The sequence below is a fragment of the Juglans regia genome, chromosome 12 (assembly GCF_001411555.2).
Source record: "Juglans regia cultivar Chandler chromosome 12, Walnut 2.0, whole genome shotgun sequence".
NCBI classification, from domain to species: Eukaryota; Viridiplantae; Streptophyta; class Magnoliopsida; order Fagales; family Juglandaceae; genus Juglans; species Juglans regia.
In genome coordinates, this window is record NC_049912.1 from 29918612 (window position 1) to 29938199 (window position 19588).

General features: G+C 36.1%; 2 protein-coding genes and 2 long non-coding RNA genes across 8 annotated transcripts; 1 reads left to right on the forward strand and 3 right to left on the reverse strand.

The window, feature by feature from the left end:
• Window positions 1-1408: 1408 nt before the first annotated feature.
• LOC108982983 (2-oxoglutarate dehydrogenase, mitochondrial-like) lies at window positions 1409-8717 on the reverse strand. 3 transcript variants are annotated; one of them, XM_018954481.2, is made up of 9 exons: window positions 8620-8717; window positions 6374-8018; window positions 5740-5966; window positions 5279-5611; window positions 3788-4034; window positions 2937-3065; window positions 2624-2839; window positions 2296-2419; window positions 1409-1858 (listed from the first exon to the last, which is right to left on the reverse strand). In XM_018954481.2, exons 2-9 carry the CDS (start codon window positions 7922-7924, stop codon window positions 1620-1622), a joined length of 3066 nt encoding a protein of 1021 aa, XP_018810026.1. In that variant the 5' UTR covers window positions 7925-8018; window positions 8620-8717; the 3' UTR covers window positions 1409-1619. The 3 variants fall into 3 exon arrangements, with proteins under 3 accessions (XP_018810026.1, XP_018810027.1, XP_018810025.1); XM_018954482.2 differs by having other exon boundaries at window positions 8582-8683; XM_018954480.2 differs by having other exon boundaries at window positions 8455-8683.
• A 717-nt stretch (window positions 8718-9434) lies between these two features.
• On the forward strand, window positions 9435-11010 carry LOC118343929. Its single transcript, XR_004797717.1, has 2 exons — window positions 9435-9616; window positions 10666-11010. It is a non-coding gene; the product is annotated as an uncharacterized LOC118343929 (long non-coding RNA).
• A 240-nt stretch (window positions 11011-11250) lies between these two features.
• On the reverse strand, window positions 11251-13147 carry LOC109019294. Of its 2 annotated transcripts, XR_002000737.2 has the most exons (3): window positions 12825-13147; window positions 11955-12092; window positions 11251-11525 (listed from the first exon to the last, which is right to left on the reverse strand). It is a non-coding gene; the product is annotated as an uncharacterized LOC109019294 (long non-coding RNA). The 2 variants fall into 2 exon arrangements; XR_002000738.2 differs by lacking the exon at window positions 11955-12092.
• A 4159-nt stretch (window positions 13148-17306) lies between these two features.
• On the reverse strand, window positions 17307-19353 carry LOC109019296 (40S ribosomal protein S15a-1). 2 transcript variants are annotated; one of them, XM_019001567.2, is made up of 4 exons: window positions 19234-19353; window positions 18273-18410; window positions 18015-18175; window positions 17307-17629 (listed from the first exon to the last, which is right to left on the reverse strand). In XM_019001567.2, the coding sequence occupies exons 2-4, from the start codon at window positions 18403-18405 to the stop codon at window positions 17531-17533; spliced, it is 393 nt and encodes a 130-aa protein (XP_018857112.1). In that variant the 5' UTR covers window positions 18406-18410; window positions 19234-19353; the 3' UTR covers window positions 17307-17530. The 2 variants fall into 2 exon arrangements, with proteins under 2 accessions (XP_018857112.1, XP_018857113.1); XM_019001568.2 differs by having other exon boundaries at window positions 18273-18413; window positions 19234-19336.
• Between the last annotated feature and the right edge of the window lie 235 nt (window positions 19354-19588).

Genomic DNA, 19588 nt, shown 5'->3' on the forward strand with positions numbered 1-19588 from the left:
GAGAGTGGGTTTAAATATTCGATCCCACTAGTACTTCTGACGAACAATTACTTTCTAATTTCTTGTTTACTCATAAAAAAAAAACATGTAACGAGGACATCATGATGATGATCAAGATCATTATATCCTTGACAAAATCCAAATTTACTTGTGTTTTCAAAAACTTGAGCTTGTAATGCAAATAAAAGTGCTTGCATTATAAATGATCGAGTGGCCCTAATAAATTAAAGCTGAGGGGACGGTTGTAGTTTAATTGACTAATTTTGCTGAATGTTAATGCTGTCCGATTCATATCTAAACAAGGGTACGTACGTTGACGTCGTACTTCGCATTTATGCTGTTTTTTCTTTTGTTTTTTTTTTGGTACCAAAGCGTAATAATTAGGGAAAACCATGCAAGTTTAGACAGAAGCAACCTTGAGCCATGCATGCGTATATAGAGAGAGGGGAAATGGTAAAAACCGTGTCTCTTCCCCGTTGTTTAAAGAGGAAAATCTTTGGGACTTTTTAGCTTTTGTGCTTGTTACAAGAAGTATTACAAATAGCGGCGCATTTTTATGTTAATTATTATTACAACATCATGGGCACATTGATTTGATATTAAATAATTAAAAAATAGAATTAATTTATAATGAATTACATAAAAGTAAATTTATAAAGTAATATGATTTGATGTGTTGCGTTAATTGTAAAGTTACTTTTTTTGTAAAATATATCTAACTAATCGCATGAAATCAGATCAGTTTGTGATTTTATTTTTGTATAATTCTTGTATATGTAGCACTTATTTTAAAAAATTATTTGATATTTTTCACATATATACCAACTATTTGATATTATATTAGGAAATAATGAAAAAGATGAAATTAAAATGACCATAAATGATATTTTTGCATTGAAAGCCCGCCAGAAGGATTCCACAAAGAGAACGTGCGAAATTAACAAGAAAACTAATATAGTAAGAGATCGAAGGTCAGCTCCTCGTTGATCATATGATAACCCGGGGCATGTATACTTATGCAATCTGGGGGAGATTAGTGTCTTACGTTGTATGGGATAACTGGTGCAGGTGTGACGTCATTTAGAGTTCGTCGGCTTGGGCGGATTAAAATCTCTTCGCACACCCTTCCTTCTTCGTGTGTAGCAAAATCTGATGATTCGAATGTCATTTGGTAAAATCTTCTGCTACTTCGGTACTCAAAAGTGCTTGTTTGATGTACGAATTTCAACATGTCAGATTCAAACGTTCGGTTAAAAACATGAAGAAAGAAGATAACTCTGTCCATTGCTAACAGCTTTTGCCTTGTGAAAATTAGAAGACATTCACCGAAGAAATAGCAAAAGAAAACCGATATATTACCACATCTGATCAGAATAATACCAATACAAAACCTCCGACTAATAGAGAAAAAAGAAAAAGGGTCATCAAATTCTTCATTTTATTCCTTTAAAAAAACAAAAAAACAAAAGAAAAATCTCAGTAGCACATATGAGTTTATTCAAGCAGCTGTTCTACTTGTGTGAAATACCCTCATTCACTGCCCCTTCTTAGAGTAGAGGTGCATATGTAGATATTTAAATCTGTAATTTTCTTTTTAAGAAAACATGCTTGAAAAAGACTTAAAAAGGGTAGTTTATTGGTTCTTGTTGCAGGGCTTTCTGCAAAAGCTCAGTTTGTTCCTTCACGTGAACCTGATAGAAACCAGTGGCTGTGGCAGCAGATGGAGCGCGGCCAGCGTACTTGATGTCCTCCAAAGATCCTCTGCCCAATGCTTTCATGGCAGTGAAAAGGCGGGGTGCAATGTAACTGTATGCACCCATGTTCATAGGCTCTTCCTGGCACCAAACAATTTCGGCATCTAGCAGAATCAAATAAGAATAAGTCAGCCTCATAATGTCAACAGAACTTAAAAAGTACAAAACCAACAAAACAAAATCCGTTCTCCCATGACTCAGCAACTCAAAAGTGCTCTGCTCAGGAGGCACACTCTTTCAGGTTTGCACCTACTCAACTTCACCAATATTCTAGGAATATATACATAATCCTTGGTGTTTTTCTGGTTCAAAAGATTTGCAGGATCATTAATTAGTCAAGCATCATCCCAGATTACCCACATATATCCATATTCATCGATGGGGAAAAGAAAAACTTTAGTTTTGGAATGTGATAAAGAAATCCAAAGCTTAAATTCTAAGAGTGACATATAGCTAGTAAATCAAGCAGGGGTGTTACTTAGATACTCCTCATAAAAGCATAATTGGTTTTTTTTCCTAGTTGTAAGTTTCAGATACATACTTGGATATCGCTTCAGCTCCCGCTGGATGAGGTCATATGGGAAGGGACAAAGCTGTTCCACCCGACATATTGCAACGTCCTTACCACCCACCTTTTTCCGCTCTTCATCAAGCTCATAATAAACCTGCAGATAAACAAATTTGCAATAAGGTTTAGCATCCGACAGGAGAAGAAAAAATCTGTATTAATTGGAAAAAAAAAAAATCCAAAAACATAACCATTAGGTAAAATATATAAGAAATCCCAAAGTAGAATAGTCAAAAGGACCAGCATATTTAATTAAAAATATTAAAAAGAGGGAAAAAAACACAGCAGTAAGAAGTGTGACCTTTCCAGAGCAAAGAACCAGACGTCTAATACCCTCCTCAAGATCGGAGTGATCATTCTGGTCCTTTATAAGGCGTTTAAATCTAGTCCCCTGTTTGTCAAAACCAGGGTGGCCTTGGACATCATCAAACTCGGACAAATTAGATTTGCAGTCCTTGTGACGAAGCAAGTTTTTAGGAGCTATCGATATGAGAGGCTTACGAAATTCCCTGTGTATCTAGGCAATGAAACAGATTTAAGGTAATTTATAGTCCCATTAGTAATTATACAATGTAAAGACGTAAAGTATTCATATTCAAATTAGTTGCACTCACTTGACGCCGCAAGACATGGAAGTAATTAGCAGGAGTTGTGACATTAACGACCTGCCAATTGCATTCCTGAATTTGTGTCCGAAGAGTTGGATCCATCTCAGGAATAACGTAAGGATTGTCATCACTCATCTGCCATAAGATTAAAGAGTAGAAATAAGTTCGGGAACTAGCTGGTAAAATTGACTTCAATAAATCATGGAGATCTAAGTAGGGGAAGGGACACAAGGAAGGAGGGGGGAGGGAATGAACTATGTAAAATAAAAAGGTATTCCTCAACTGATACAGAGAATCTGCAGCAGGTGCAGGATCAAGGATCATTTTTTTTTTTTTCTTTTTTTTTTTTTTATGGGATCGAGGATCATTTGAAATAGAAACTGATAACAAACTCAAACTACATCCTAAGTTCTTTCAGTGATCATCATAATTGACTTGAGCACCCACCGAGTCCTGAGAAGTGTGCTGGAAATAACTGACTTTAGATAAGGCTGAGATTAACTAGAGTGCAAAGAAATACCTTTGGCGATACAATATGTTTGCTCACAAAAGCAACAATAAATCCAGTGCAGGTGTACATTAAATAAAAAAGTTGAAAAAGATTAATCATCATGTGTCAGTTACCGATCAAAAAAATTATCATCATGCATCAAATAATGAACCCTCAAGTTCAAGTTGATTTTTCTTCCAACATGTACAATGAGCTAATAGGACCTCAAAGTTCCTTCATCGTAGCTAAATGCACAATCTACTTCCAACTCCATCACAACAACAGACTAATAAAGGAATAAACAAATTTTCCTTCATATTCTAAGGAAGAGATAAATTACAATGTGAATTTGTTAGTGGGAGAGTACCTGAAGAAAACGCTCCAACCGAGCACTAGAATGTTCAGGACCCTGGCCATCATAACCATGGGGAAGCAGCAAAACAAGCCCAGTTTGTCGTAGCCACTTAGACTCCCCACTGCTCAAAAACTGATCAAAAATAACTTGAGCCCCATTCGAAAAATCACCAAACTGAGCTTCCCAGATTACCAATGAATTTGGATTTTCCATGGAGTAACCCAACTCAAATCCAAGAACACCAAACTCCGAAAGAGAACTGCACAGAGCACATTGCTCGTGTAAGATATATATTAATAAGGCGCCAATTCAGCAAGAAGTACTTAGTGAACTAGAAGTTATAAGAATTATCTAGCAATATTTTAATTGTAGGCTGACAGTTAGCTGTTTTGTAGTATGGAAATTTGGGAAACAAGAAGTTGATAGCATCTCATGGACTATGAGATAGTAAACTGTGGATGAAATAAGTCGACATCATATCTTAGACTAAGGCCACGTTTGGAACTTGGACTGAACTGAGATCAACTCAGTTCAGTCTAATTTTAAGCTGAGTCTAACATCCAAACACCCTACTCTCAAATCACTAAACTCATTTCAACTCAAAACCTCTTTACACATAAAACTCATAACTTTTTTCAACTTAACACCTATTTACACGCGGGACCCACAACCTTTTTTAACTTCCCATAAATACATCTTTTTTTTTATAGGTACTTCCCATAAATACATCTAAACTCATCTTAACATCTAAACACATCTAAACTAATCTTAGGTGGGCCCCACAAAACTCACTCCGTCATCTCAACTCACTACTATTCATAAAGAACTCAACTATCTCAACTTAGCTCAACATCCAAACGGAGCCTAAGAATCACTTTCGACTATGAGGGTTATTCATATTCCTAATGTGGGCCTAGGCATAAATTAACATCATTAAAGCAACTATCTCACATCATCATCGTATATTTTGTACAGTATTCTTCATTCCGACAAGGACAAAAAAACTGCATCAGCACTATGATGCAAAAATCAAACAGCATCATGATTACACAAAATATGGACAAGCATTCATACATAAGGTAAGTGATCCCAGGTGCATGCTGGAATAATAACCATATATCAGGTTGTCATAGCCTGTAACAAAAGCTACTAGACACGATAAATAAAATTGCATGAGCAGTTCTTAACAGTATAAAGAAAGCAGTAGAACACTCGGATACTTTGTTATTAATTATTTTCAAAGATTGCATCATATCACCATAACGCTGATTCACAGTAGTTGCAGGCAGTAACAGAAATGAAAATAAAAATATTGTTAGAAACAAATACTAATACTGTCCATGACTTTCTACTTTCAGTTGTAAACTATAGTTAGGTAATTCTCATGTATACTCCCTGTGTACTTGGGTTTTGCCTATTATTATGAATAAAATTTCTTGATTACCGATCAAAAAAAAAATACTGTTATGAGTTACTTGACAGAAGAAAGTTACCACATAATACCTGTTGCTAACAGTAAACATCTCCCCATTTTGGTTCATGACTACATGGTCCAGAGGGCAATACTGCTCCCCTGTTTCCTGATCATGAAGTACCGCATGGCGATGACTAAATGTACCTCTTTCAACATCCTGGCCGCTTAATCGAACGTGGTTACCTTCAACTAGCAGCGTAGCAAAAGCAAGTGCTTCTGCAAGTGCCCAGTCAATGCCTTCACCTGTTTCAATCATTTGAGCACGTAGATCATACACCTTTTTCACTGCCCTGTGAGGCTTAAAGTTTTCTGGAAAGTGAGTGATTGCTTTGCCAACATTCTTCAAAATGTCTGGTTTTACCCTGTATATCAGCAAAGAAATCTCATCATATATACACATTAATTCAGACATAATACATTTATACATACATATATATGAAGTCAGAGAGCCAACTATAAACAGAATTTGACCGTATGGACACAGACGTACCCAGTGTTCCGAACACGTGAAAGCTGTTCAGGTGATTTGAATCCAGACCAATGTGATGAAAGCCAGTCCCTTCTTTTTGGAACATAATCTTTGCTAGCCAAGAATTCTTCATTGAGGATTTTATTGACCTTATCATTTATCCGATCAATGTCTTCCTTTGTCACCTGCCCAGATTCTAAAAGTTTGTTTTGATAGATCTCAAGAGCTGATGGATGATTCCGGATAACCTGGTAGCACCCAATTGAGAAATCTCAGCAGGTTAGTTGACTAAAATAAAGAGCATCAGTGCAAGCAATTTTGAGAATAAATACGGAAAAGTAGAAAGAAAATATTGATCAAGTTTCAGTATGATTGTACTCAAATCAAACAAGAATAACAAACAACCCCAAGGGGGAACCTCAAGTAGCAAGCCGGGCCTTGATAAGGACCTTGAATTGTGTCTACAGTTTAAAACCCCACTTGCACAATAATTCCTTGGTGCCACCCCGGCGTGGCCCGATAATTATGCAATATGTGAGGGACAGGAGTATTGTAGGTGCCCAGGGGAATAATTGGGGAAAACAGCCACAGATTCCCTTGTTGGGAAAAAAATAAAAAGTAACAAACTTTAGAGAGCTGAAGAGAAAGGGCTAACCTTGTACATTTTAGGTTGGGTAAAGGATGGCTCATCAATCTCATTGTGCCCAAAACGACGATAGCAAACTAAGTCAACGACAACATCTGAATGGAAAGTCTGGCGCCACTCAGCTGCAAGCTCACAAACATGAGCAACTGCCTCCATGTCATCACCATTTACATGGAAAATTGGGGCATTCAAGGCTTTGGCAACGTCAGTGCAATACCGTGAAGATCTGCCTGCCTCGGGATCAGTTGTGAAGGCAACTTGATTGTTCACCACTATGTGTATGGTACCACCAGTAGTGTAATTCGGAAGAGCACTAAGATGCAGAGTTTCATAAACTACACCTTGTCCCGCAAAGCTACCATCTCCATGAATCAAAACACCCATATTCTTGATCCTGACTGCATCATTTGAGAAATATTGTTTTGCTCTAGTTTTTCCAACAACAACTGGATCCACCGCTTCCAAGTGACTCGGATTTGCAACCAACGACAAATGTATCCTCTTTCCTCCTCTAGTAGGTCTATCATAAGACGTTCCTAGGTGATACTTGACATCACCAGTTCCTGTATAAAGTCCAACTTCATCCACAGGCTTTGTGCCACCACTAAACTCACTGAATATCTGACGCAGAGGCTTCCTAACCACATTACCCAATACATTCAATCTTCCTCTATGAGGCATTCCAATAACAATGCTCTCAACCCCAAGATCTGCTGCCCTATCAAACATCTCCTTCATGCCCGGAATCAGAGTCTCCCCACCTTCAAGCCCAAACCTCTTTGCTGCAGTCCACTTAGTAGCCAAAAAGTTCTCAAACTGTGTACTCCATATAAGCCTATCGAGAATCACCTCGCAGCGCTGCCTATTGTATTGCATTGGTATTGGGGTTTCAATCTTTTCTCTTAACCAATTACATTGATCACGGTCCGCAATGTGCATGTACTCATACCCAATGCTCCCACAGTAAGCCTGCTCAAGCCGAGTCAGTATGGATCTAAGGGTCTGCACAGGCCGGTTTTCAGACAAAAACCCAGACATCTTCCACACACCCAAAAAAAATTCTCTATCAAGATCAGCGTCGCCAAACCCATAAAGAGCTGGGTCCAATTCTTCGGGGATCTCTTGTTCTTCCAAACCCAAAGGATCCAACTTGGCTTTCATGTGGCCATTAACTTGGTAAGCCCTCACAAGCAACAGCAATCGCATACTCTCTTGAATTGTTTGGCCTGAAATTCCGGGGGATGTGGCCGCTTGACCCACGAAGTTTCTAAAAAAATTGTCCCACGACTCATCAACACTATCGGGGTCAGCTTCCCAAGCCCTTTGCAGCTCCTCTAAGTAGACACTGCTTGTCCCATCTAGGAAGCTGTCAGTTAGCCTAGAGAGGGGAACAGGACGAGGGACAGGAGCAGCTTGTGCCTTTGATCTGAAGACAGTGGTGTGAAAATAGCGATTATGTGATTGAAGGATTCGTGTTCTCGTTGCATATGATCCACCCTGAGATAGCGTTCTCCTAATGGCAAGCTTTGCCACACCGGAACCAGCTCTAAACCAACCCATCACTATCAATCCGGACTATCCACACGTACAGTGGCGAGCAAGTTTCTCAATCCTCAATCACGAACATATAAATTTTCTCCAGAGGAAACAAACCCTAATTAACAAATATAAATGAAATAAAATAAGTAATGAAATTAGAGCTTAAAATATTCTCAACTCCCGGTAAGCAAGAATACGCAAAAGCCTAGTAATAAGAAAAAGCCGCCTCATAAAAAATTCTTCTAGAAAAACGATATCATTATAATAAAACGAATTAGCACAATTAAAACTTAATTCTTGAAATCGGAAACCAAATATATATGAATGTAGAACCCAACTAAAAATGAAAGCCGACAGTAAATCGAAAATCCATTAGCTATTCAATATGAAAATACCCAGAGACCAAAATCACTAGCAGAAACGAAAATGAGATCACATAACACATCCTAAGTAAATGAAGAAATAACTGACCGAGATTTCCAAAAGAATACAAGGACATAAAAAAAAAACTAAATCTTAGCAATATCCCATGAGATATAGAAATTGCATACAGGAAAAAGTCCCAAAGAGTTTCTTCGGGTGAACAGCTATAACTGTTCGCGAAAGTTTCGGCTAATACGAGACGGAAGCGAAAAGCTAGAGGGAGAGACAGGGCTTGTTTGAATGGAAAATGAATACCTAGAGAGAGAGAGAGAGAGAGAGACGGGAAACCCTACACGCTGTGAAGCGACGGTGAAGACAGAAGACTATTGTGACATTGTCTGAGCCCGACGCGGTGGCTCTTTAATCTTTATGCCAGACCTCCCAAATTTTTAATTTTTATTTATTTTTTTTGTTGAGCTTTGTCCTCCCATATATTCTCGAACCTAATAATGTTATTACAGCATTACCTTCCTTTTCTCTTTTTCTTTTTCTTTTTCCTCCTTCATTTATGAACCGTCTATATTGGTGGCCATTCTTTTGACTTTGAAACAATGGCTTGACCCGGGCCTAAAACCCAACCTCTCTCTTTTTTTTTTCTGAATAAAAAAAACCCAACCTCATTTTACTCTCTCTCAATTACTTTCTCAGATCATAAACCAAACAGAAGAAATTTAAATGAGGTAGCAACTTCGGTTAAGATTTTTTTCCCTTATTTTCTTCTTCAAGACTTCAATAAATCCGTTCATCAAATTTCAGATGTATGTATATATAATATAAAATTTTTAGGGCAGTTCTATGGAGACCGAAAGTCTACCGATAGAACTGATCGATTACCACTAAATTGTTTTTTTGTATTTTTTTCTTAAATATTAAAAAAAATGTTTCTTAATATTTAAGAAAAAAAACAAACAAAATAATAATTTAAGACATTTCTAAATATTTAAGAAAACAAAAAACAAAAACAAAAATAAAAATGCACCCATTGGTGCAAGGCAAACTCTAAACCCAGGCATACCTCGGGCCTGTACGCGGACGACATCCTACGTGGAGACATGCGCATCGTTTTAGAATAAATAAAACGATGCGTTTAGTTGGGCTTGAAATTGGGTAAAGCTACTTTCGAAACGTTGCGTTTCACATTTTCATTGAAATTGTTCTCTCCCCATGCTCTCTCCCTCCCCTGCCCTTCTCTGTGCGACTCCTGGTTGGCTGTTCCCAACCCTAACCCTAACGCAACAAACCTGCTACATAATACTGGAGGATTTTGCTCAAAGTTCAACGCCGTCCTAGGTAACTCAAAGATCAGTTTCTGATTTTCTTTTCCCCTTTTTAGTTTCGTCTGTTTAAGGTTTATACATGGTGGTATCTTGAAAATATTGAAATCGGGTTTAAAGAAACTGGAAACTGGCTGGGTTGATGAGGTTTTTTTTTTTTTTTTTTTTTAATATTTTGTATGGGTTTCTGATTATTATTTGGAGAAGTTCTGTTTCGCACTTTATGGGTTTTCCTCGTTTGGCTTTTTCTAGATTTTTTTTCTTGGTCTTCTTAAAGTAGAGAAATATGTTATGTTTGTAATTCATTCTGGGTTAGGACCTGGAATTTTATGTACTCAATTTTGCCTTTCCTCATTCCTTTCTATGGTAGAACACAAATTAACCAATCAATTTTATTCTGTTGCTTAGTCATGAGATTTGTTGCAAAACATATCTTGAAGCCCTTCAACAGGGATAGTTCTAGCACATAAATTCATGATGAATTTCATGAATTTATGTAAGTATGGACGTGCGGAGTTACTAATCTAGGTAGTTCCTTTGGCGAGTATAAAATAGAAACAAGGGGTGCTGAGTGAGGCCATGGATTCAATCTAGTATGAGTGAATCAGTGAGGTTTATCATTGTGGTAAGATAAATACATGAAATTAGTCCAATCAAATTTATACATGAATGGGTTTCTTTTGGAAATGGTTGAATTTTGATTGAGATTATAAAATTTGTTTCTTCTCGATTTGGTTGTTTATTTCTTGTCTATGACTGCATGACATTCGTGAAACTGACTTTAATATATAGGATTTTTGTTTCTAATTATCCTAATATCCCATCAACCCTGACTAAAAGCACGAGTATGTGTTCCATAGAGTTTCATGGAAAGATGTTCTTATCAAAAAAATGTTTAAGTTGCGGTTGCAGTTGTTTTCCCCTTATTTACTCATTAAAAGAAGGAAACAAAAGGCTATAAATCAGAGAAAATCCATGAGAAGTGAGAACCTCTTTGTTTTTTTTGTTAGGACATGAGTTTAGCTTGGACCTCATGTCATCACTCTACTTAATAATTTTGAACAGTTGCAGATAAAGAGAGTACTTGTAAAGAGAAGCTGAATTGTTAAGGAATGAGGAAGAGTTTCAAAAGAGAGAAAGAAATTTGGAAGAGGGAGTTAGGATTCTACAACAATCAAGTGGAGCTTCAATGGAAGAAGCAGACATGCGGCGTTTTGTGTGTATTGATGTCAAAGTGAAGCCCCAACTGAATCAACTGATTGGGATACATCGACCAACCAGTTGATGACTTTGTTATTAGGGACTTGGTGTTAGTAACAGAGACAAATTATTGGGAAATCTGTTGCTAGTGACTTTATATTGTTGTTGGAAGGAATCTTCGAATACAGTACTTTAGTGACTTTATTTTTTTTTTTAAACTTTCATGTTAATTAAATTGGATTCATTTCCACCAAAATCATGTCCAAGTAATTTTCTACAGTCAACCAAACAAGTAGTCAAATACATAACTCAATTCGTTGATTATAATGAATACGGTGGTGCTATCCCGTTTAAAAAATATCTGCAATATTCATGCATTTGATCCCTATCCCCATCAATTATTCTATTGAATCTATATATAATACATATAGTAATAGCACACCACAACACTAGCCATTGTGCAGATATTTTTTCATAAAATATATAAAAATATTTTTCTGAACAAGAGTGACAGAGTTCATGAGTTCAACAAGTTTCTTTAGTCAACCCACTCCCAAATACATAAAAGAAATGCAACTTCACCTTCCTACAATCACTCCCAAATACAAAAAGAAATGCATCTTCAGCTTATACAAAATCACCCCAACAGAACATCGTTTTTAGATTCCCAGCTCTACCTTACGTTGTTGTTGCACCATCTCAACTAGCATTCTTTTTTGCTTTACCTGATACAATCAAACTCAATTAATTAATTGTGTGCATAAAAGTTTGCAATACAATCAAAGTAGTTTCAAATACTCAATATTTCAAAATCCAACACTGGACCAGCAAGTAATCCCACTTCCTAAAGTAAGCAGATACCATATGTCTGATATGCCAAAATGATGTAAAAGGAGAACAATATTCTAATCCTAACAAGTAAACCAATGTCGGGACAAATTTGCAACACAATAATGGTTGAGAAAAATATATTGTTTTTATGCAAGTTGATACTTGAGTTTAGGTATTCAAGATAAGCTCAAACACTTTCTCATCTTATTTGTGTTCTTTTTCACTTGGTTTCTAAAGGTTTAGGTTTTCGATATTCACTTATTGCCAAATCCATAACTTCAATAACCAACAACTAAAACCACAAGTCATACAACATAACTCACGTTATAATATCTTTAGTTCACAAGTGGATAGTGGAAATGTGAGGTTGGAGAGCTCGTACTTATATCTGTGCACCAGCTTGTCTAGAGGTTTGCATGCATCTTTGGCAAGGTTGCTAATCTCATAATGTAGCTAAAAAACTGAGGCCACTCAGAACAAAAGAGAATAAAAAAACTGAGATGATTAATTAGTCAAGTTCTGAACAAATGTCAAAGTGCAATGCCTATAGCGGATACTAGAGACTGGGTAGTGCATATATACCAACACACATCATCTCAAACCAACACACAAATTAAATATATTATCCCATGCCACCAACACACAACATCCCAAGTTACCATGGCATAACTTCCATATAAGCTACCAACACACTATAATCTTTGTATGTATATGTATGCATCCCTTGCTTTCATCGCAGTTTTACCTCTTGAAAACACTGCTCTAATTTTTCACCCTTTTGTCTCAACCTTCTCAAAGTCATCAGTATCTTGTATTATCAATCTTCTCTAGCTTGTACATTTTGCACGATCCATTTAGATCTAAGTAGTTGACAAACCTCAACCAAATTTTAATCTGGACTTCCCATAATTTTTCAGCAAAATATATATTTTTTTTTTGTGTCCCATCCATGATCCTCTTTGTTTTTTTTTCTTTGATTATAAGTTATAACACCCCCCTCCAGTGCATTTAATATTGTTGGGCAATTATCCATGTAGCAAAAAGTCTTTCTTTCAGTAGAAAAAATTCTAAATGCTTACTAGATAAACAGAGAAAAGCATAAATTGTTTGAAAAACTTCAAAACTCACACTCACACAATCCCAAAGTTAGACAAAATATAAACGGAAAAAAAAGAAGCTTTTAAGCCTCTTACCAAGTTCGATGCTGAAATGTGGGTAGCAGCTGAGGATGGCGTGGGTTGCGGCAACTGATCAACAATGACGGTAAGCGACACAAATCTGAGACTTTGCTACGATATGAGCGGGAGAGAAACAAAACCAAAGCTTTTTCGAAACCAAGATAGACGAAAGTGTAAAAGAAACGAAATCAAAAGAGAAACCAATCGAATAGATGATGGATAAAATTGTAAAAGAAATGAAACGAAGAGATGATGGATGAAACTGTAAAAGAAATGAAAGCAAGAGAGAAACCAGTCCAAACCTCAGCTTTTTCGAAATCAAGAGAAACGAAAACGAGAGTGAGGGGGGGGGGGAGAGTCTGTTTTCCCTTCTTCTTCCTCCGTTTTGTTTTGTTTTTTTTTTTCTTTTTTTAAATAAAATAAGAGCTGCCACGTCAGAAGGAGTACGCATGCAGGCACAAATTTTTGCCTGTACCTAGCAGGACTCTTGGTGCAAATGCCCGTAGACCATCGATGGTATACCTAGCATTTCTCAAAATTTTATATCTTTGTTTTTGAAGGAAAAAATATAAACATGGGTAAATTGCAGTTGAACCTTTACGGTGGTGGTTTATTTTTATTGTATTATTATCTGACCGTTTTATCAGTTTATGGCCATCAGCTTTTTGTTAATACAGTAAGTTTTTTTTTTGCAATTATTCTATTGACATTAAAAAAAAAATGGAAAGTTTAGGTTAGAAATTACAGGTTCCATAACTTGACCTTGAATACCATCAGGCATCAGCACCAGATACGGGCCAGATTGGATCTTGCTTTGACCAATCAACGAGTTTGAATTGTATTATTATTATTATTATTATTTTCTCATTTATTTGTATAATATTTCTCAATTTATTTTATTTTATCTAATTATTATAATTTTTTTAAATTTAAAAAAAATAATAATTTAATTTTTTTAAATATCAAATAATAATAATAATAAAATATATTCTAATATTTTACTTAAATTTTAATTTTTATCTCAACTTATCTCATTTACGAAAATGTACAAGACTATTAGCCTGTAACTTTTAACGGGAAAATAAAAGCAAGTCATTAGCATCAGCTATAGATGATCCACTTCTACTACCATGAATGAATGATAAAGCTTAGTCCAGAACATAACCAGCTTTTGCTTGGAAAGAAAGCAAGTCCACGAATTTCATTCCCTAAGGACCGTTCAATTTTTAAAAAGTTGGAAAGGCTTTGATTACACTGACATATTTGTTTCCAATAACATTTTCCTTGGCTTTTATATAATGTTCGATTTCAGGATAAATTGTGCTCAAATAGGAATATTAAGGTTGTGTTTGGATGTTGAAGTGAGTTGAGTTGAGATGATAAAATATTATTAAAATAATATTTTTTAATATTATTATTATTTTAAAATTTAAAAAAATTAAATTATTCATTATATTTTATATTAGAATTTGAAAAAATTGTAATGATGAATTGAGATGAATTAAAAGATACAAACGAAACTTAACTATGTTGGGGAAAGACTAGCAGAAAGGCATCCCAAGCTTCTACTACCTTACGAGCCACAGCAAGTTGACACATCTGCGCAGCTTTTCCACCACTGCGATCTTCTGTTGGATAATGAGTAGTTGAATAAAATATTATTTTTTAATATTATTATTGTGTTAAAAATTTTAAAAAAATAAATTATTTATTATATTTTATATAAAAATTTAAAATAATTATAATAATTAAATAAAATAAAATAAATTGAGATCAACCCTGTATTCGAACAGAGCCGAGTGGTTGTGGCTGAAAGCACTTGAAATTGGAAGAAAATGCCAACGAGCTTCATATATTAGACCTCCCATATATTCCATAATGCCAGCGAGCTGCACAAAATGATCTACGAACAAACCACCACACTCGCCCAACTATCAAAACAAAATTCTTTAAAACAAGATATGGGACTTAAAAGAGATCCAAGGCTTTAAAACAAGATGGGAGAGACCTTTGGGCCATGTCGATGAGTTTTGAACTAGCTGGATATTTTGAAAGTGCTGTGGTGACAGGCTCACCCTTGAGATAGTAGCTATGACTAAAACCGAACATTCAACACCAAGGAAAAGCTCCTATGATCACACCTAGAGAAGGTTGATGTGCTGGTTGTCTCCCGCCTCCCATTTTGCTTAGGAAAAAAAAAAGATGGAAGAAATCATGACTTTTTTTTAACATCTGAATACGCAATCTGTAACAAGCCGATCCAGTTGTGAGGATCACGCGGTGAAGAAGTTGAGGCGGCGTGAAGATGGAAGAAACCCTAAGCTAGTGAAGTGAAGTGAAGTGCCGACAAGAGAAAGGTGTGCGTGTGTTGTTCGGTGTTGGCTTTAGTCAGAATGCACGAACTCATGGTCTTGGACCGAGTATTAAGTGAGTATAACGGGTTGGGTTGTGGGCTGCAGTAGCCACCGTAGGCTGAGAGATCAGGCCCTTTATGTTATTGCTTTATGTCTTTAATTTCTGAGTCTGTGTAAAAGGCCCACGTGCATGGGTCTGTTTGTTTAAGCTTAGTCTGATGTAAGGCCTCATGGCCCATTAGGGAGTCCGTATAAGTCTGGATGACTGAACCTGATAGAGGCATGCAAAAACTTTAATCTAAACCCTATTTCTTTTCATCTCTAAGTCTGGAGGCGCTTTCCCTCTAAGAAAGCAGTATTATCTTTTCATCCATTCTACTATTTTTCTACATCCATTATCAGCAGTGTTACACAATCCTATTTTTTTCGCAAACCAAATCACATGCAGCGAAGTATTCGCATATAATTAATCATAAAAAACTAAAACTAAAAATAAAAATATCTCAAATATTAAATTTTGCACGTTATTTTCCTCCTAAATCACAAGTAACGTTTAGACTCTAAAAGTAAATTTGATAAATGAATATTTCAAATAGAATTATTCTTTCAATGTTTATTCAATTTCTTTACGAGGGAACAGCATTGTACGTACGTTCATGTGAAGAGTTATATTCGATAATTATACCCGTATTCAAAATGCCAAGGAACACAAGAGTTACAAGCGAGTTGTATTACGTATATTCCACAATTGCTAACATTTTCTTTTTCTATTTTGGATTATTAGGAGGTAAGCAGTAACTAAATAGGAAGAAAATGTTAAAAAAAGAAATGAAAAATAGTGTTTCAAAGCATATGCCAAGAAGATCCTCTACCCCCACTCTCCCTACACCTACAAAAAGGGAACTAACCATGCCCAGGTTTTCTCAACTTTTTCCACGACTTCATAATCACTGTCCTCCATCGTGCCCCTCCACTCTGATAACCTACTCTCTCATTGATTCTTATCGAGATTCAATGGGTTTGAATGCTTGCAGCAGCAGCAGCGGCAACCTTGACGAAGACGAGGAGGACAATCAAGAAACTGATCCTCAAAGTTAGGTAGGTGGGGATGTGAAACTTGCACCTCGAGGTTGAGGGCAACTTACAAATCTATGGCAATGTTGTAAGTGTAACCCATTCGGAATTCTCTATTGGGTTCACGGGTTCTTTTCTTAGCTAAGCGAAATCTGTTCTGTTTGTTTTTCCACTTTGTTTCTAGGTTCCAGGTGTTTTTTTTACAAGTAAAATGAAAGTTTTATTGATACGAATGAAGTGGGTTATCTTCAACTTGTCTAAACAATATCAATTTATCAGCACTTCTTTTCCCTCTTCGATTTTACTTCGCATATTTTACTTGCGAAGAACGATACGTAAGCCATTGCTAGCACTTGATCTATTTTTTTCCTTTTTTATTTTTTGTTTAAACTAAGATCAGATACTATAGAACCTATACTTGGAACAAATGAACGAGCCGAGCAGTGACGGGGGTGATCCAGATCACAATCGCACAAAGTACAACCAACCAGCAAAGATTACTTCACACACTTCTCAAACGAAAAGCATATTCGTATGATGAATTCCTGTCCTGATTGACATCTCACATGAAAGGGATTCATTTCAAAACGCTTTTGCATAAGAATATATTGAAAAGAGATGTGATTTGCACGGCCGAAACTAGGCTGTTAACGTAAATCGTACTGTATTTGCACGGCCGAAAGGTACAATCTCTTTCAACGGCACCAACTTTATAACATCCTCGGTTGCATATATTAGCCATCTCTTTAAAGGGCATTCTCAACACCTAATCATACCCGTCCCAGATGTAAACTCTCATGATTGATTATGGGAAGAGTAATGTTATACACCACACTTTCATCCTATTTTAATCATACTAAGTGGTATGTGGCACATTTATCACCATTAGATGATAAAGAAGCATACAATAAATGATCATTTAATAATAATAAATGTGTCACATCATACTTAATGGGATGAAAGTGAGATGGTAGTATGGTGTTTAGAATTTTCCAAAAAACAAAAGTCAATCCAAGGATGATAAAATTGTCTTATTTTGTATCATGGAGTGAAAGTGAGATGGGTGTGTGGCATGTAGCATTGATCATTAAACATGCAGCCTAGATAAAGCAAACCAGTAGTTTTACGATAGGGGTCAACACAAAATCAAAGTTACGATAGGGACCAAAAAGAAAAGGCGTCAATCAAATGAAACATAAGAGCTACCCTATAATTTTTAAAGAAAAAAGTTCAAAATACACCAAACAACTCCTCAAGCAGAAAAATTTGGATCATTTCGGGCAAAAACTCAGCCTAGTAAAAGAAACCAAGTACTTTACCACCAACATTCTTTCTCCTAGCCTCTTCATGATCCATGATGCCAGCAGAAGTTGTCAACACAATATAACCAAACTGAAAGTTTTGAAAATATTAAAAGGTCAGAAAAATAAAGTGTATAATACAGAAGAAAAAATTAATGGTGTGTTTCAAATCAATGCTGAAACCTGAAGGAAAGACCAGATATTTATTTCTATTTGATAGGTGTACAAACAGTAGAAAACAAACAATAATATTTTACCTTCGTCTGAAGATTTTTTTTTTTTTTTTTTAACGGTAATCGTCTGAAGATTATAATCACCTTACAATTGAAAAGCTCTGCCTTTAAAACAAAACACTATCCAAGTGAAGTTGGAATTTTAAAAACATATCAGGACACACTCAACTGGTAAGTTAGCAGTAACAACAAGATTATAGAAGTTTTTCAAAAGCATATTTACAAGAAGCTGCCAGAACTAACCTGTCTAGAGGGGAGCAACCTTGCAGTCCAGCCTTCAATCTCTTTGACGCCTACATCAAAACGAGGACTAATAACGCCACATTTGTTTAGCCTTCCATTAAGTTCGACAACAATTTTACCAGACCTGTGGTCGTCAACATACTCAAACTCTCCAATGTAACCTATATGGCAACATAAAGAAACCTTACGTAATAATTTCTTAAAATGTTCGAGTCCAAAAATAAACAAAGAATCAAAGCGACTTTATATCTACTATACCATGCTTCTGCATAACAAGGAGGAATTTGATTATCACTTTTGAGGATGGCCTGATCATGACCTGGCGTTTCCCACGTTTCTCAGCATTGTACATGCTCTTAAGGGCATCATTCAAAACACTAACTCGCACCATCGTTGCTGCTAGGTATTGGAATGATACAACAAAGCTTTAGCAAGCATCCATATATGGTACAAGATCGAAAATGATTGAAAAATAATTGACATTGCCTTCAATAATTGTCTCCACTAATTTTTTTCTTTTTAGGTAAAAATAAGAATTTTCTTCACCATTTAGCCAATTAGACAAACAAGTCATGCTACTAATTGATCTTACACTTTTTTTACACCCCTTTCCTTTCGGTGGGTAGAGCCATGAAATCTCATTCTAACTCGTTAACGACAATGTATTTGCACAACAACTCTCAAATGTTCCTAAAAGAAACATAAACAGACTAGCAACAAACAATGACAAACTGTCTGCAGTTTCAAAGAAACCGTTCCCAAACCAATCATTCACAGTCCAAACCCTGTGGCTTAACAAATGAATTCAAGCAAATGGGCCAATCTTTTACATCATTTTGCGCATCCGATACATGAAGTAATCTTTTTCAGGAAATTTATAAAAAAAATGCAAAATACTCATAAATCTTTTTTTATATAGGTAAAATCACCCATATAAATCTTTTTGCTGAGCACGCATTGAAAACGAAAAAAAATAGATCATGTATTTCATATTTTTCTTTCACCAGCTCTCTGAGTTAGTTGTGGTCTAATCCACTAATCAGAAAGCCAGTTTTAGATTGAAACTCTTATGTTCTTTCCGATTTCCCAACCTTTTTCTAGCAACCAAACAAGCCAAAATCTCAACCAAAAGCACGGATAACTAAAAGAAAAATCCCGGTAACAAGAAAAGGAAACAAAAACACGTGTTAGTATTCGTTTTTGGGTGGTTCTTGCATACCGTATAGGAAGCAAAGTGTTGATCAGCGGAGGCGCCTCCAAGACCCAAGTGCTTTAGGGTTTCTTAGCTGCCTCGAGGGAGATCATGTGTTGAGAACCGCGGAACTATATTCGGTTTGGAACAAGTGCAGTAAATTACTAAATTGCCCCTATAAAAATCGCTCTGGATAATTTGGGCCTATTCTTCGTGCCCGGTTCAACTCAACTGAGCCGAATTCTCGATTACCATCAATGGGCTAAAAACCGCAGTGCTCATCAAACCATTCATGTCTAGGGGTTTCTTCAATTATTATTACCAAAAAAAATTAAGAAAAAGTAGGTTAAAGTTGGGTGATTATTAAAATTATGTAAATATG